This window comes from Haliotis cracherodii, unplaced genomic scaffold (assembly GCF_022045235.1).
Source record: "Haliotis cracherodii isolate W230 unplaced genomic scaffold, xgHalCrac1.p SCAF_17, whole genome shotgun sequence".
In the NCBI taxonomy this organism is placed as follows: domain Eukaryota; kingdom Metazoa; phylum Mollusca; class Gastropoda; order Lepetellida; family Haliotidae; genus Haliotis; species Haliotis cracherodii.
In genome coordinates, this window is record NW_027266272.1 from 24,294,509 (window position 1) to 24,314,164 (window position 19,656).

General features: G+C 42.4%; 2 protein-coding genes across 2 annotated transcripts; both read left to right on the forward strand.

Annotated features, from left to right (window-relative positions):
• The first annotated feature begins 1,507 nt into the window (after positions 1-1,507).
• Positions 1,508-8,703, forward strand: LOC139464560 (uncharacterized). The gene is made up of 5 exons (XM_071246081.1): positions 1,508-1,705; positions 3,632-3,659; positions 4,451-4,660; positions 6,113-6,231; positions 8,563-8,703. Exons 1-5 carry the CDS (start codon positions 1,508-1,510, stop codon positions 8,701-8,703), a joined length of 696 nt encoding a protein of 231 aa, XP_071102182.1.
• Positions 8,704-11,135: 2,432 nt separating this feature from the next.
• LOC139464551 (uncharacterized) lies at positions 11,136-19,656 on the forward strand. The gene is made up of 7 exons (XM_071246072.1): positions 11,136-11,320; positions 13,519-13,609; positions 14,367-14,488; positions 15,377-15,461; positions 15,867-15,964; positions 16,723-16,849; positions 18,097-19,656. The coding sequence occupies exons 1-7, from the start codon at positions 11,163-11,165 to the stop codon at positions 18,157-18,159; spliced, it is 744 nt and encodes a 247-aa protein (XP_071102173.1). The 5' UTR covers positions 11,136-11,162; the 3' UTR covers positions 18,160-19,656.

Sequence of the window (19,656 nt, forward strand, 5' to 3'; positions counted from 1 at the left end):
GATGTGTTGAAACACAGAATGTGTTGAAGCTGTGAATGTGTTGAGGCAGTGGATGTGTTGAAGGAGTGAATGCTTTGAAGCGGTAAATTTGTTGAAGCAGGGTATGTGTTGGAGCGGTGAATGAGTTGAAAAAGTTGATGTGTTGAGGCAGTGAATGTGTTAAAGCAGTGTATGTGTTGAAGCAGAGTATGTGTTGAAGCAGTGAATGTGTTGAAGCAGAGTATGTTTTGAAGCAATGATCGAAAACACAAATATAGTTTCATAACATTTGAGAGAAAGCGAGATTCCTTTTGGAAGCAAAACTACCAAAAACTTCAATTTTACTTCACAGGACCAAAAACACATTTCACCTTGATCAGATGATATACTCAAATAAAAGATTTAATTGCTGGAATATTGCTGAAAGCGGAGTAAAAACCATACTCACTCACTTCTTGTAAAATACAACTGGTATATCATGCGTCTCCCATGGTGTTCTCGTCTACATTACAGCATTAACGTTCCTTTTACATACAGTGGGTAAGGGTGACCCAGTTGTCGAAGCCGCCGAAATTCACTGTGCAGAGTTGCGTCCCTTGGGCACACCAGAAAGCTATGATTATGGGTCATTTTTCTAGGTTTTTCAGCACCATACCCGTGCTCGTGGGCTTCACCAAAGAGGTAAACGTCTGAGACCTGCATCACTTCGGGCTTCCCGCTCAAATTAATCTGACACGCCTGGAAATAACTAGAATACTGTTAAACACGACTTTTAAACCAACGCACATTCTTTTACATCTGTCACATGAAGTACTCACTGTTACACGGCCTGTTGCTGAGTGCTGACACTCTGCTGAAGACAGCCCCTCAGACAGCGAAATGGTTAACTATAATAATTGTTGAAGACCTTCGGACAACCCTGCGTTTTGAAAGGTCAACGTGAAAGTTTTGCAGACAACAGGTCGGAAGAAGAAAGGCTTTTTCTTAAGTTTCTGGAACATTGAATATTTACTTGCTTTGCACATGGTACAATGTAATTTGTCAGAACACTCAAAATAAGAATTACAAGCTTATTGTTATAACGACTGTGCTTGTTCATTGCAATCCTAAGACGAAATTTCTTATTTAACCAGAAATGTGTCAGTCAATCAATCAATCTTTATTGTATGAAAGACCATTGGCCCATATACACATACAGATAAACAATATTATTTACAGCTGTACAGCGCATTTTATAATTATTTGATAACTAATATGATACTCGACATATAATAAAGGTATTGTAATAACATTGGTAATAACCACAGTGGCAGCAGTAGTAGAAAAAATACAGTGTCCATATACACATTCTATCATACTACAAGGATCATATGTACATCTGCAACAGGTGTCTAGGCAACCCAAGAAGACGTACAATTATGTTTGCAATTGTTCTTGGTGAACATCTGTTACATTATATTAATATATATTGAACTGTATGAACGCAATCATTCTACATTAACGGATACACACACAACCTGACGCAGCTATGAAGGTGTGTGCGCTACTTCTGCTTGGGGCCTCCGTGTTTCTTTGTGGTTTGTGTGACAACACGGAGAAGAAAGAAGAACCTTTCTATGTGGACATCGTGGTTTCCGACGCTGGCAGAGACTTGGGGGCCGCTATGACATTTATACAAGATACCTTGTATAGTGTAAAGAGTCTCACGGTGGAACAAGCCTTCAAAGTAAGCTCCGTTTGGTTTAAAATTTTCTCCTGCGTTATGTCAATATGACGACCATACATGATGTCCAGAGAAACCCATTGGATTCCATTGTTATGCATAGCAATGCTATATGTCTGTAATGTCAAAATAGACGAAATGCGCGGACTTTGTATATGGTAGCCATTTTAATCATTATGAGAACTCTACTAAACGCAGACATCCACCGCTTCCGACAATATCAGGCGCAAGTTTTAATGAATCACTATCACTAATGTGATGATTCGAGGTGTTCTGTTCGCGAAAAGGTGAGCGTATCCTGCCCCACCGGTGGCACCCGTCACAAACACATGGAAAGGCAGGTCAATTGTTCACCCGAACAAACACAAGAACGTATCATGCAAGTCAAACATGGAATTGCATCGGTTTTGTCACTGATGCGTCAAATTTGGACATGTCCTTCCATAAAAGGTTTTGAAAGCTTTCCTCGAAAGCTGTTACCTTGATGAAATAACTTTTGAGTAATAGTCGTATCACGCACTTTGAATCTTAGTAGAAATATGCTTAACAGTGTCTTAACATTTGTGAAGTGTAGACACTGGACTAAGGCTTATGGTCTCTGAAAACACTTAATTTTGATAGAGACAATAAACTCCATTTAAATTGAAAAGGAGCCCCAGTGAAAGCGCATTGGCTATTTGACCACCGAAGCTGAAGTTCAACTTCTTGCCCAAGTTTTGTTTTTAAATTTGCTAATTTGAGAAGAAACTCTTATTCAAATACAGAAAGAAACAGATCCGCCTAAATGTTCTTTCCCCAAATTGTACGGTTATCTTATCAATGATGAAGTCCAGCCATTGACATATTGTTTTCTTCAGATAACACTTGCTTACATTTTTGTCAAATTGTTCTGTGTAACGTGTCGATTTCCACGTTGAAACAATGTGTTACCCCAGATTTCTGTACGTAAAAGAACTTAAAGAGTGTGAATCCAACAAACATCTTAAAAGTGGTATACAATCAACAAATGTATTACAAGATTCACCAAATTTACAAAAGTGCACGGCAATTACGATGACAGTACACAATATATTGGCAGTACAATATTCAATGGAAACAAATAATATGATGTCAATGGTCAGTATAAAATACGAAAATACAGTGGTGATAGCAAAAGTCATGATAATAATTTACCCAGCGGCGACAGTGATCAAGCTTCTGATATGGGCAAGGCAGGGAATCGGGGACGATGAGCGATCCTCAAATGAAAGCTGGTTCCGAAGCTATGAAATGCGTGAGATTCATTAACACGCTATTGTCCCCTTAAAAAGAACCTACCCAGCCACTTGATAGTTCCACACATTGCCCTCACCAGTCCATCGGCACTAGAACATTGAAGAAGTTTCCATAACATACCATCACAACGGTATACCGGACCGGAAGTTTACCCACCACACTAACATCTGAATATAGTTGTTGTGTGTTGTTTCACGCCGAACTCAGCAATATTCCAGCTATATGACGGCGGTCTGTAAATAATCGAGTCTGGACCAGACAATCCCGTGTATGGTATCATGTGCATCAACCAAGTCAGCGAGCCAAGTCACCTTTTACTGAATAAAGTAACTGCTATTTCCTAGCGACCGATCACTGTCCAAACACAATGCATTGGGCGTAAACCGAATCCCAACAATGTAGCACAGTTACAATCACCGCCAAACAACAAAATACACTGCATATAAAGCAATGGACATAAATTTATTATGATTATGGAAAGGATATTTGTCGCTTTCCATTTATATTACGATTATGGAAATGGTTTTGTAGCTTTTATTGATTTATTGCGACGAGTGTACGCAGTTAATTGTGTATATTGTGTTGTGTAGAGACGTGTATTACTGAGAGGTGACTTCTGGACAAATTACACACACCTGTGTTCTGTATTTTCAGGTGGTTGGCGAACCCAGAGTTTTAGCCAGTAAGTGAACTTATTCAGTCACCTGTTTCAAGGTTGTATATTAACTGTTATTAGAGCTGCAGCATCGTTGCTTGCTTCTTCGTACCTTCGATACTTTGCCATCTTATATGGATATTTCATTCAAAGTAAACTGGCATCCTACTGGGTACAGACAGAACAGCTTTGGTCTGTTTAAATAACTCAGTGTTTTTAGTTCTCAATAACGGCGCTTTGCGTGCGTGCGTGTGTGGTAATCCAGGTTATAATTAATGGTCTCCAAGAGCCTATGCTGGTTGTAAGAGGCGGCTACAAGAATTGGGCAGTCAGACTCCATGACTTTGTTGTTAGAGTGAGTGAGTGAGTTGGGTTTAATGCCGCTTTTAACAGTATTCCAGTTATATCACGGCGTGTCAGCTTAATGTGGGAGGAAAGGCCGAAGTGATGCAGGTCCGAGACGTTTACCACTTCGGTGAAACCCACCAGCACGGATATGGTGCTGACAATCCTAGAAACTTAATTGGGGCGAACTCGGATTGGAACCCACAATCATAGGTTTCTGGTGTGCCTAAGGGACGCAACTCTGCGCAGCGAATCGCGGCGCCTTAGACGACTGGGCCACCTGTGCCCCCTTGTTGTGCACCTCATAATATCAATCAATAGATTGTTATTATTTACAGGCCACTGTTACATAACTGGGCTATTGCTGAGTGCGGCTTTAAAGACCAAATATCAGGTTCATAATGAAGCAGCCTGAACGCTGATGACGCACATATATTTGACACATTAACGGATCATTCAGAAAGGTTCTTCAGTTCTCAGGTCTGATACTCTGTGTGCCTGGCGACAGCTGGAGGGTGTCTTGTTTGCAGCCAACATCAGTATGACAGTGAAGTCTGTGTATAGAGCAGAGGACCTTGTGGTGGATCTGAAGATCGAGAAGGACCTCATTGAGAAGGCCCCAGCACCGGCCAACTTGACCGGGGATTACATCTACTTTTGGGATATGAGTTTCACCATGACAGGTGATCTATTGAATGTCAATGGCCTGTTTATTTTAATCCTGTTTGATTCAGTCAGGTAGTCTGCGTGATTTAGTGTGTTTGATTTCATTGGAAGTGTAGCAGCTTTTAATCATTACGATGTAAACTATATGAGTTGTGTCTTGGTATCGAGTCTTAGCGAAACCAGACTGTACCTATCAATGAAGGATTCCTTGTGTTTTGAAATGTATCTTAATTGTAAAATACCGAGTAGCTCTAACGCGTTTTGGGCTCAGTTCACATATATTCATGATTGAAAAGGGGAGATGGGTTTATCCCAGATTACAGAGAGAACAACGTTTATGTTCATTTTGTGTTTAAATAATGTGTCCAAAATATATGGAGTTAAGACGGCTGTATTTGCCAAATTACTCATATGTACACCCTAGTGTTTTCAAATTTGTCCAGGTAATGCAAGACTGTCTCAGAAATGTCATTTTTCGATTGGCAAAGTATGTGTACCATATTATGAATGAAAGAAGGAATGCATTATGACCAACATATGAAAAATATTTGTATTTATGTATACACTTAGGCAACTAGTGGAATGGGTGGGGTTGGGATTGGTAGGGGAGCAAGTCTCCAGTGTTGTTTCATCTGAAATGTTGAGCCTCACATTGTGCGCTGGCATGTACAATCTCATTAAAATCAGATCTTAGTTCTCGCTACTGCTAAAGATCTGAGGACATCCCATTGCGGGTCATGTCAGAACGCCCTTTCACCTGACCAATCAGAGCATCGCTTATCAGATCATGAAAGTGACAGTTGGAATGGGAATTTTGATCGAGCAACCTCGAAAGAAATTACACAGAGGGTATTCCGAACGACAGTTATGGGCTTTATGTCTGTATTCATACAATCTAGACCATGTATTAGCCATTCCAGAATGTTATTTTGTTCAGTTATTATATTTTTAATCGAGTACATGTCAATATATGTTTCGAAGCGTAGTCGCAGTTTGAAACGCGTGCCGTAAAGCTCGATTAAGCTGCCTCCTGATTGGCTATTGTCGACTTCTTAATAGTCATTTCATTGGTCGGCCAAAGTTCGCGAAAGTTCGGTCTGACGTGACACGTAATGGGATGTCCTCAGATCTGATTTTAAAGAGATTGCTTTGGTGTATGATGTGTTACCATTTGCATCGGGTCTGTAGCCTAAAATAAACTTTGATTTGACGTGTTGGTAAATTGTGTGGCTAATTCTAAAATGTGTATATATTCCATAGTTTGCGATTGCTAGCTCTCTGCAGGGTTTATTTGGTAGGCCTGACGTATAAAATACATTTTATTAATTTGGTTAAAATATAATACACTTCATACATCAACTCGCCATCGTCACAAATGTGATGAAGAAATAACGAGACGAAGGCGTATGGTTTGATGCAAGTATGTGTTGAATCTTACGAAATATAATACTTTCAATACTTTGCTGCAGGACTCACCGGGTCTTCCTACAAAGAGGAGATACGTGCCAGTGCGGAACATGCCTTGAGACGTCGCATTGCAGGCTTACAGGAGCTCAGTTACCAAGTTCTCGCGGAATTGCCTTTTCAGGTATGATTCAACCACACGAAAAACATTTACAGTCACTGAATTTCACCTTCCTGGTAGTCTCGAGGGGCGGTCGGGTAGCCTGGTGGTTAAAGCGTTCGCTCGTCACGCCGAAGACCCGGGCTCGATTCCGGTCATGGGTACAATGTGTGAAGCCCCTTTCTGGGATATTGCTAAAAGCGGCGTAAAACCATACTCACTCACTCACTCACTCACTCACCTCACTCACCTCACTCACTCACGGTAGTCGCTACATGGAACCATATTTTAATATCCCCGAAGATTCGTTTTAGTACTGTTACCATTTGTGTATGTTGTCAAATTCTTATCAAATATATGGGGCGGTGGGGTAGCCTAGTGGTTAAAGCGTTCGCTCGTCACGCCGAAGACCCGGGTTCGATTCCCGACATGGGTACAATGTGTGAAGCCCATTTCTGGTGTCCCCCGCCCTGATATTGCTGGAATATTGCTAAAAGCGGCGTAAAACCATACTCCCTCACTCACTGTTATCAAATCTGATTTGTTTAATCGTTTCGTCTGCTTATTATTCCCGTCGTAAAGTTCTTGTCGTGTCACCAAAAAAGTGAATGTATTGCTGATATTGCTCCGAAAATTTTGAAGGTGTCTTCTTGCTGAAAATACAAATTTGTTTTGATTCAATGGTTGGTGTGCATAACAGGTGACAACAGCAAGGGGTCTTCAGCTTATGTGCATTTATCTCAATAACGTGTTTATTATCTTCTGAAACGAAACTTTCGTGGGGATTTCGGGTCAGAACCTAGACTAGGTGGTCCTGCTCGGTGACTTGGTTGATTGTGTGTCATCCTACCCTGACGGCGTGGATCGTTGCTGATAATGTATGCCACTAGAAGTTCCAATCTCATTAAAATCAGATCTTAGTTCTCGCTACTGATAAACAAAGAGCTGAGGACCTCCCTTTAGGGGTCACGTCAGAACGACCTTTCATCCGACCAATCAGAGCGTCGCTTACCAGATCATGAAAGTGACAGTCGGAATGTGCTTTCTGATCATGCAATCTCGAAAACTTTAACACGGTGTATTCCGAACGATAGTTACGGGTTTAACGACTGAATTCATACAATCTAGACCATATATTTGCCATTCCAGGATGTTCTTTTGTTCAGGTTTCAAATTTGTAATCGAGAATTTGTCAAAATATGTTTCGAAACGTTGTCGCCAATTTAAAATTAGTGCCGTAAAGCGCGAGAAAGCTGCCTTCTGATCTCGGCTAATGTCGACTTCTTGTCAATCCTTCCATTGGTCGGTCAAAATTCGCGCAAGGTCGTTCTGACGTGACCCGTAATGGGATGTCCTCAGATCTTTGTTTAGCGGCAGCGAAAACTAATTAATAAGATCGGATTTTAATGAGATGTTCAGGTCCAAAATATATTATTTACAGGCTGGAATATTGCTGAATTCGGCTGAGGTTTTTGTTACATGTCTGTTGTCTTACGTATGTAAAGAACACAACCACTCTTGGCAGAATGAAACATTTTAACCAATAAAAACGTGTAGAAAGCCTACAAGATCCACGGTCGGTCCAATGTATAAACGCCAGCCACACAATCTTCGAAGAAACTGAGAAACGTTTTGCTATATTGTGCATGTGCTTCTAAAACACAAAAGGCTAATTTGATTTTGTTTTAACTGTTTGACTGGCCATCTAGAAGTTGGCAAAATAAGAATAAGAAAAACGTTCAACTTTAAGTGAGTGAGTGAGTTGGGTTTAACGCCGCTTTTAACAGTATTCCAGTCATATCGCGGCGTGTCAGCTTAATGTAGGAGGAAAGCCCGAAGTGATGCAGGTTTCAGACGTTTACCAGTTCGGTGAAACCCACGAGCACGGGTATGGTGCTGACAAACCTAGAAACATAATTGGGGCGAACCGGGATTCGAACCCACAATCATAGGTTTCTGGCGTGCCCAAGGGACGCAACTCTGCACAGCGAATCGCGGCGCCTTAGACGACTGGGCCACCCGTGCCCCCTCAACATTAAGAACAACTTCTGGTTTATTGCATACAGCGACGTTTCCATGTAGACTCTTACACATAACAGTTATATAAAGCTAGAGTGACAACCAAGTGATGAAAGGTATATATGAATGACATCTTGTGATAAGCAGAAGATAACCATTGACAACAAGGGTGAAAGATAACAAGCAGATAATTGGACGAAGCCAGATATACAGTGCGAAACATTTTTCGAAACAGTATTCGTACTGTACGAAATGTAATAAACCAGAAGTTGTACGTTTTTCTTACCGGTTATATTGTGTTTTGTGATGTTACTTTTGTTTCTTTGGTTGCTGCAGCTGCTGGTGTTTTCTGTACTTCCCCCGAGAAGCTCGGAGTCGATTCTCTGGAACTTCAACCGAGGCCGCCTGGAGTTCACATCAACAGTACGGCGGGTGGAACATCTCCGTGACTACTGCGATAACCGTTACTGTAACTGAATAAACACTGAATAAAATCTCAGGGTTGCAGCGTCATGTCGAAAATATGCAAAACCCAGTGATAAAACGTATTTGAAACCTGTCGTTGTTTTTATTACTCTTACACAAGTAGTGCATCATGAAATATAAATGTTAATACCAAGTATTAGAACAAAGAAAAGTGTTGACGACAAACATCTTATGGAAGTCTCTCAAAGCAATCATAAACCATTCACTTTAATACCGTTCACAGTGCTGCTGCAAGTGTAGTACGTACGCTCCATGGCCCTTTTGTTAATGCACTGGGTGCGTTTTTCCGAATCGTACGTGTTTCCCGACTAATGGTTTGCATGTCCTTCTTTTGATAATTTTGATCCGGGAATTTCGTCACTGACATCATAACATATAAAACCTCTTCATTTTGTACCTATATCACAAGCACTAGTATGTGTTGACAAGTCAATTGTTCACCTGAAAATACACGGGAAAAACACACTGCCTTTATGGAATAAGAATGATAAGAACCTTTTAGTGAGTGAGTGAGTATGGTTTTACGCCGCTTTTAGCAATATTCCAGCAATATCACGGCGGGGGACACCAGAAATGGGCTTCACACATTGTACCCATGTAGGGAATCGAAACCGGGTGTTCGGCATTACGGGCGAACGCTTTAACCACTAGGCTACCCCACCGCCCTAAGAACCTTTTAGCCAACTAGATTTGTAAGCAATCAGTCGTTTGAGGCGCCACAAATTGCTTTGCGGAGTTGCGCCCCTTGGGCACTGCAGGAACCTATACTCGTGGGTTCGAAGCCCAGTTCGCAAAGGCCTGCATCACCTTCTTCCCACATTAAACTGACACGCCGTGATAAACATGGAATACTGTTAAAAGCGGCGTTGAACCCAACTCTCCAACTCACTCATACACATGGAAATTGGAGTTTTTTACCACTCGAGGTTTTCAGGCAGGACGAGCAAACGGTTGGTAAATACGGGCAGAGACAGTGCAAGGGAGATAATAACCCCGGGTCTGGTTGCGCTAATGTCGCGTTGTGCAGCTGGCCCCGTACAATTGTGGGACAACAAATTTTGAGTTTGAGTGTACTTTCTTGGAATATTCGGGGGCACAGGTGGCCCAGTCGTCTAAGGCGCCGCGATTCGCTGTGCAGAGTTGCGTCCCTTGGGCACGCCAGAAACCTATGATTGTGGGTTCGAATCCCGGTTCGCCCGGATTATATTTCTAGGTTTGTCAGCACCATACCCGTGCTCGTGGGTTTCACCGAAGTGGTAAACGTCTGAGACCTGCATCACTTCGGGCTTTCCTCCCACATTAAGCTGACACGCAGTGATATAACTTGAATAATGTGAAAAAGCGGCGTTAAACCCAACTCACTCACTCACTCACTCACCCTTGGAATATTTTGGTCTTCCGAGGTATAACTGTCGATTCCCGATAGATAATGGGCCTATTCACGTCAACATGGGATGTCAAGCCCATCGCTAATTAGTTGAGTGTTTCGTCTCCATATATGCCTCTGTAACTGACCGTTAGTTGGCCTCGGGCTAATCCGAAAGATATTTTGTACTGCATTTCTTAGCAAGGCTATACTTCTTTTGGTGCATAGTGCCTGACTAACCAAGAGTGAGATTCGGGGTGAGTCAGCATTCGAACACAAGCCCTGATGATGTCTCTAGGCTTTTTCCGAACCAAAACAGTGCTCGCGGTGTCACGAAAGTGGTAAACGTCTGAAACCTGCATCACTTCAGCTTGCCTACCATATTTAAGTTGACTTAACTGAAAAAGCGGCGTGAACCTAAACTCACTCACCAGGGGCGATGGGTTAGCATTGTGGTTAAATTGTTCGCCCGACACGCCGAAGGACCGGGTTTGATTCCCTACATTGGTAAATTGGGTGAAAGCCATTTCGGGTGTCCGAACCGTGAATATTTCTCAAACGGTGTAAATCACTCACTCCCCTGCCCGCCCGCCCGTCCGCTCGCCCGCTTGCCGGCTCACTCACTCACTCACTCACTCACTCACTCACTCACTCACTCACTCACTCAATCAATCACTCACTCAATCACTCACTCAATCACTCACTCACTCACTCACTTTAATACTGTTAAAAGCGGCGTTAAATCACTCACTCACTCACTTTAATACTGTTAAAAGCGGCGTTAAATCACTCACTCACTTTAATACTGGTAAAAGCGGCGTTAAATCCAACTCACTTACTCACTCACTCACTCACTCACTCACTCACCACTCACCCACACACCCAACCACCCATCCACTCACCCACCCACTCACTCACTTACTCACTCACCCACCCACTCACTCACCGTGATAAGTGAGTTTCCTACAGCACAACTGATAACACCTCCCATACATATGTTTATCTTTATCACACACCTCACTGAAACCTTTGATCTCGCGTCACAAGGCGATGAAGATGTAGTCACACGAGATACCACGCCAAGATGTCGTCTACAGTGAATCTCATCGTCTCCATCTTTCTGCTCATTTCCCCCTGTCTCTGTAAACAATGTGTCGGCAACGGCCCCTGCTCATGCGACTTCGACGACGGCAGTGGAACCGTGGACCTCACCAGCATCGGGAACGAAGTCGGAAGCGCTAGGTCGGATATTACTCTTATAACATCGTTTATCTAGTGGGTATATGTGCATGAGTGATAACTTGGTGTTTATCAACACAGATATATTGAACCGGATGACTGGCAAATACTATGTAGAACTTTCAGAATATATGTTGGGTAGTGTCGATAAATTACTATGTTTAAGTAGGAAGGAAGGAATCACAATTTGTCTTCAGGGTGTTCTGTTGGCTCAGTAGAAGTTATTAGTTCTGCGTGTCTTTGTAGCTTGAAGTTGTACGAACAGCATTTACTTGGCCATTTACTTTAAGCCATTACTTGGTTTCTCTTACCATGGTATGACCGGAGTGGTGCTGAAAGTCGCGAACCTCCTAACTCACTCACTCACTCACTCACTCCACACCCACGATATCTCAGACATTCGTCACCACTCGCCACTTTCCGTGACCTGCAAGAAGACTCATCTCCTCATCGATGCATGTTATGTGCGAAAAAACGACAAACCAATCAGAATGCGCGTATGACATCAAATACTTCACTCAAAGAATCCCTTCTTGATTTTATACATGTCTTGCATCTAATTTTATCATCCAAAACTGGCTCCCACAGGAGATATCGCTTGGGTGAGATCAAGCAATATCTATACTGTAGATATCGCTAGTATGAAATTGCATCACAATGCTTTGCAGACCATTATGGCGTCATTGTTACCATGACGTCACAATCAAATGACATCACTAATGGCTGTGCTACTGAAGCTGTTAGCAGTACTTTTTACACTGAAGACACTGCTTATAACGTTCTACAAACTGAAAAAGTTGGAAGAATGATGTTGGATGATAAATAAAATCTCACGCTCGTGTCTTTTGATATCAAATATATCAACACTCGTTGATAAAAATAGAAAAAAATCCTCGGCAAGCCTCGGAGTTTTCCCACTTTTATCAACTCGTGTTGATATATTTGATATCAAAAGACACTCGGGTGAGATTCTCTATATATACCCTAGATACAGTTAAATGTGTTCAATCATACTGTATAAATACAGTAAGTCCCGATGTGTTTAAATAGCACCTGGAACATATATGACACGGGGAAAATATACGCGATTCATTACGCAACGACTTGACAATTCTTTTAACTATGCCCATTTGCGCTTAGACGGAACCCAGTCGCCAAAATTGTCCTGAGAGGGGCACGAGTCGCTATTCGGCTTGTACCGGAATAACACGAGTTGGCCACGAAAGTATCTCCGAGTTACATGTGTGTGGCCCACGTCACGGTCTGGTGGTATTAATCTGGACAAACCGTGACGTGGGCTCCACTCAAGTCGTAAATGATTTTTATCATACCGATAATACACACTATTGAATAATTTCTTATGACCGCCTGCGTTGGCTAGTGGTAGAGCGTCTGCCCGGAAAGCGGTTCGATCCCCGGCCGCATCATACCAAAAGACGTTAAAAGATGGTACTTGTTGTTACCCTGTCTGGCGCTCGGCATTACGAGGCTAAAACAGGGACTGGTCGGCTGGGAGTCAGTCTACTGTGTCTGAGTGGGCTGTGCATGATAAAAGGCGGCATGATATCTCACTATATCAACGCTATAAATCGGCATCAGTTCGGACTAGTACAAGCAGCCACAAACACGCATGCACGTCGCTATATAAGTGCAATAATCTTGGACGCGACGTTAAACCCCATTTCACTTCATCCCACCTTTTAATCTTATTGTCCCGAGCTATATGTACAGTCTTGTCAGGTTATTAATGTGTAACTGGATATTAAAGAAGTGCAGTTGGAACACTCATTCATCACACATATCAGTCCTGTCAAACGAGGTGTCTCATATTCTTTAGGATCCCGGCGGAATATTATTGTATACGAGTCACTGGTTTTGCACCTTAAAAGCTCGTTGAGGACACAGAAAATGTCAGGATATCAAGATAAAGTGACTCAAATGAACCCATTACGTCTGAAGTAAAGGTTGTTTGAATTCAGAATTAAAATGAATGTATATACTTCATGTTTTGATGTACTGTAAACTACGGTTATAACGAACTCAAAGGGGCCACTAATTTTAGTTCGTTATAACCGTACTTCGTTATAATCATATATACACCATATAGACAGCACATAGACGGGAGCAAACAACAGTTCGTTACATCAGTCAGTTCATTATAAGCGTGTTCGTTATAAACGTAGTTTACTGCTGTATTTCAGATTTGAAAGGGTTCCATCGTCTTCCGACTCCTTCTTGTACAACTACAACCCCTGCTTCGCCTTCGACACTGGCTCCTGCACCAACGTCGCCGTAAGCACCGACAACGTCTACTGTAACACACACTTGTCACACTATCACAACGTGTAGTGTAACACGCGCTTGGCATACTATCGCCACTTGTACTGTAACAGTCACAGTCACACTATGTCCACGTGTACTGTAACACGCACTTGGCACACTATGGCCACGTGTACTGTAACACACACTTGTCACACTATGGCCACGTGTACTGTAACACACACTTGTCACACTATGGCCACGTGTACTGTAACACGCACTTGGCACACTATCACAACGTGTACTGTAACACGCGCTTGGCATACTATCGCCACTTGTACTGTAACAGTCACAGTCACACTATGTCCACGTGTACTGTAACACGCACTTGGCACACTATGTCCACGTGTACTGTAACACACACTTGTCACCCTATGATCACGTGTACTGTAACACGCACTTGTCACACTATGGCCGCGTGTACTGTAACACACACTTGTCACACTATGTCCACCTGTACTGTCACACGCACTTGTCACACTATGATCACGTGTACTGTAACACACACTTGTCACACTATGTCCACCTGTACTGTAACACACACTTGTCACACTATGATCACGTGTACTGTAACACGCACTTGTCACACTATGGCCATGTGTATTGTAACAGACACTTGTCACACTATGTCCACGTGTACTGTAACACACGTGTCACACTATGGTCACTTCTACTGTAACACACAATTGGCACTCTATGAATACAAAATGATTGATCGTATACTCTACAGGTATGTCAGACAACCCCTGAGCTTACCGAGTTCTACAACTTGGGCGGACAGGATTCAGCGACGTGGTCGTACGACGGCAGCAACATACAGGTGTACTACAGCGCCACAACAGAAATCTTCAGGTAGGCGAGTCCAGCTTCTCATAAATCACTTCGCGGTCTGGCAGCGAATGAATTATGGTTAAGGGTGTGATGCAGATGGGAAGCCAGTGTTTGTAATAGGGAGTGTCACGTTTGTTGATTGTTTGTTTCTTGTTTTTACGACGCAGTCAGTTATGTTAGGGCAGTCTGTTGATGAAAAGGTTTCAAGACAGTGCTTTTGAAATATGGAAAATGTTACCCGTGTTTATTGAATATTTTTAAACTAAATTTAGGCTACTGATATTAGATCTGGTAATTAGCAAGGTACCATGCATTCCACAAGAACAGGGTACCAATCAATGCACGCCATAAGATCAGGGTACCATGCACTACATAAGATCGGTGTTCTAATCTATGCACTCCACAGGATCAGGGTACCATGCACTACATAAGATCGGTGTTCTAATCTATGCACTCCACAAGTTCGGGGTACCATGCACTACATAAGATCGGTGTTCTAATCTATGCACTCCACAAGATCAGGGTACCATGCAATACATAAGATCAGTGTTCTAATTAATGTACTCCACAGGATCAGGGTACCATGCACTACATAAGATCAGTGTTCTAATATATGCACGCCACAAGATAAGGGTACCATGCACTACATAAGATCGGTGTTCAAATCTATGCACTCCACAAGATCAGGGTACCATGCACTACATAAGATCAGTGTTCTAATCAATGCACTCCACAGGATCAGGGTACCATGCACTACATATGCATAAGATCAGTGTTCTAATCTATGCACTCCACAGGTTCAGGGTACCAATCACTACATAAGATCAGTGTTCTAATCTATGCACCCCACAAGATAAGGGTACCATGCACTACATAAGATCAGTGTTTTGTAAATGTCTCCTTTTGCAGGGAAACCTTCGTGACAGCTATATGTGACCCCGACCTGGAAGAACCCATCGTGACGGTTCAGGGGGAGACTTCTCCTCAGCAGTATGTACGTGACACTACAACTACTATCGGCACTTGCCATCTCAAACACGGACATCTCGGAACGATAATTATCTTCCCCATACTACACTTGACTACCTCCGCTGACTTACCTCCCTTGACTTACCTGAAAGTCTTAAGTTAATTATACACCTTCATACCTTACCGCCTCTCGTTTGGCATTCACTACATTTATTATGTATTTAGTGATGAAAGACGATATGTACGTGCAAATATAAGTTTTCAAATACATTTGACTCGATTGAAATATAATTTGATGCCAGGTGAATACATGACAGCTGTATATTTTCAAATAAAAAAGTTATTAATTTGAACATTATTTAGGGAAGAATGTTTCATATAGACCAGCCACCCCGATCCCTTATTTTGGTTTATTCACTATTGTTTTTAGCATCTGGAGTTAAGAAGCCAGTGCGCGTGTGCAGGCGGATGTTCCGCCTTGGGTCCGCCCGACGAAGGGCTAAGCGGAGGCACGATTCTACTGATTTTGTGAGTTTCCGATGAAGGTCTATTTTTCCCACAGTTCAGACTATAGCATTCGCCGAGTTTTGATAGGATCAGGCATATGATTACAGGGTCAACTTGTAAACTCGAGCTATTAAATACGTACATTAAGGCCATAACCTCAAAATACGTACATCAAGGTCATAACCTCAAAATGTTTTTGTACTGCCTAACACGAGAAGGATTTATTGTACATGATATCTCTGGGGCGGGATCTGCAATATGTTTATGACTACTCAAGAAGTGTTATCTGAAGAGTACGACATGGAAGTGTAAAGGTTTAGGGAGAACATGATTGTAGGTCAAGGCCACTAGACTGGTCATTCGTAAACTAGCTCTGCTTCATCGTTTACTGAACAAAACTCAGGGTGGTATGATCTGTTTATGACTAGAAATAATTGACAGAACATGAAGGTGAAGGTCATCAATTGCATTGAACTTCTTTTTTATTGAAGTGACTAGAAGTATTCTTTTTAAAATTTGTCTTGCATTACCCACGTGTTTCCCAAACCGGAAGTGATGTAATTAAAACTGAAGTGCGCATGTCTTCGTCTACGTCAAATTTTATGTATTTCAATCTAGCGCTTAAGGATTACACTAACTACACGAGGCCAATGTGTCCGTTTACAAAATGCCACGAATTACAGCATAGATGCATTTACTGACACCAGGCACCACATGAAACATAGCCCCTCTGAAAATATACAAGAGATTACTGGGTGTGTTGTGTCTACTGTTTCCAGGGTGATCGTGTTCGGGTTCATCTACCTAGTCGCTGGGATGACCTTTAACCGTTACCGTGGGGGCAAGGAGGGGGTCGAGATGCTACCGAACAGGGGGTTCTGGTCGGCCCTACCTGGACTGGTTAAGGTGAGTGGACCGTGTTGTGATGGCATTCCTGTTTGCACTATACTGGTGGGAGCAAATATGGGAGAAAAGAGAAGCGCTTATGAAATTGGTATGTAATGAATTTTTAAAAAATCAAGACATGATTCATCGATGTAGTGAGTGAGTGAGTGAGTATGGTTTTACGGCGCTCTTAGCAATATTCAAGCAATATGACGGCGGGGGACACCAGAAATGGGCTTCACTCATCGTACCCATGTCGGGTATCGAACCCGGGTCTTCGGCGTGACCAGCGAACGCTTCAACCACTATGTTGTGGATAGAACACTTGGTGCTTGTAGTCATCTCAGTTATCGGTACATTGGAAAAGTCCAAGGTGAAGGTCAGCTATCATCAATAACGTGTCCTTGATCGGATCATTTAATCCGGGAAATTTGTCACTGACACTATAACACATTAAACCTCTTCATCTTGTACCTCTTGGTCAGCTAATTTTGCTTTTATGGCCAAAAATATCCGAATTGCGTTTCCATTTTTGAAGAGTATATTGTAGCTAACATGGCTAGAAGTATCATAAAATGTTCGCTCGTTATCAGAAATCTGCGGGCCACTGTAGTGAGTGAGTGAGTGAGTGAGTGAGTGAGTGAGTGAGTATGGCTTTAGGAGGCTTTTTAGCAATATTCAAGCAATATAAGGGCGGGGGCGGGCCTCTGTGACTTGAACGACGGGCTGCCATCAATGCTATTGCTATGTAACGTCATTGACGTTACGTTTCTTGTTTGTGACGTCGTCCTATGATATGTTCAATGACGTTTGTTTCTACGCTGTTTGTAAATCAATGACTTTTTTGACATTTTTTCTCTACAATTTATATCGACAAAGTCACGGACGTGGTTTCTTTAAAAAGTCATGCACATGACAATAATAATAAATGATATTTAAACACAAAAGTGTCGAATAACGAATTTATGTACCAGAATTGTCGTGCGAAATACATGTATGCGAGGTGGGTTTTGGAAAATCAAAAATGACTGTTACTGACGGTCTCATATTAGATCAGTGGCAACAATTTTGGGTTTTTACTGACGGTTAGCGGCATCATAAGGTGTTAGTAGTTCTGCTCTCCGATTGGTCAATCTCACTTTGAGGCATTATAGAGTCATCTTTTTTGTGTGTCCAGTGTATGCATCCACCACTGACTTATGTTAGAATTGATGGGTCGCATTTACAAAGGCATTGTAAAAATGAATTTATGCCCTGGTTTTCAACAGGACGGAGCCGTGTTTACCATCGGCTGTATCAAACAACGTGGCAGCACTTACGACAAAGTGTAGAAGAGATTCATCCTGTGTCATCGTTCATCACGTGACAGTACCACCTTCAATCACGTGACACTACCACCTTTCATCACGTGACAGTACCACCTTCAATCACGTGACAGTATCACCTTTCATCACGTGACTGTACCACATATCATCACATGACACTACCACCTTTTTATCACGTGACAAATCGCAAGAGAAAACCTTTTTACCGAAATAACGTGGAATCAGCGATTATTCAAAACGTTCATATGTGAAGTGATCGCCAAATCCAAAATGTCCAAGAAGATTTGGGTTGCTTTGGAGTGCATCAGTTAATGTGAATTTTACAATTTTATTCTGTCTATATTAATATATAACCAACATTTTAAATTTCGTATTTCTTATTCGAAATAACGTAATTCCAGTTTTGATAATCGTCCTTACTTCCCTACGTCACCCGAGAGTACATCCGGTCGCTCTGCCTTACGACCTGGGCCAACGTACTCAAAGCTATCTCAGCGCTAAGATGATCGTAACTCCCATACTTTAACACAGGCTTACAATAGTCATAGCACTAAGATCGCTTTGTGCAAGTGGGCCGTGGTCAAGTGAACAGAACGTCTGCCGGGAGAGCGGAAGATCTGGGTTCGATCTCCTGGCCACTGCATACCAAAAGACGTTAAAGATGGTATTTGTTGTTACTATGCCTGGCGCTAGGGATTAAGGGGATTTAAGGACTGTTCGGCTCGGAGTCAGTATACTGTGCCCGAGTGGGGTATTCATGTTAAACGGCAGCATGGTATCTCAGTGGGCTAGCACTATAAAACCGTCATAAGTTCCTAAAATAAAGCGACAAAACCCTTTCCAAGTCCAATCGAAGCCTCTGCATAAAGCAGAGTCGATTGTATGTTTATGAATCACTATCAAATAGTGGTGACACCCCACTGGTGCCACCTGTCACAAACACGTGCAAAGGCAAGTCAATTGTTCACCTGAAAAAACACGGGAACATATGGTACTAGTCAAAATATGAAATTGCATCGGACATAATTTTTGTCACTGATGCTTCACTTTCGAAAATGTCCTCTACGGAAACGCGAGACATGCACGGAGTAGAGGTCATTGATTATACACGGCGCCTGTCGTCTATCGTTCCCATAAACCGTCCTCAGATCAGACTCCTTCCATCTTCGGGGGGCACAGGTGGCCCAGTCGTCTAAGGCGACGCGATTTGCTGTGTAGAGTTGTGTCCCTTGGGCACGCCAGAAACCTAGGATTGTGGGTTCGAATCCCGGTTCGCCCCGATTATGTTTCTAGGTTTGTCAGCACCATACCCGTGCTCGTGGGTTTCACCGAAGTGGTAAACGTCTTAGACCTGCACCACTTCGGGCTTTCCTCCCACATTAAACTGACACGCCGTGATATTACTGGAATAATGTTAAAAGCGGCGTTAAACCCAACTCACTCACTCTAACCTTCCATCTTCCATCACATATTTTATCACATTTCATATGCAGTAAAAGTCTC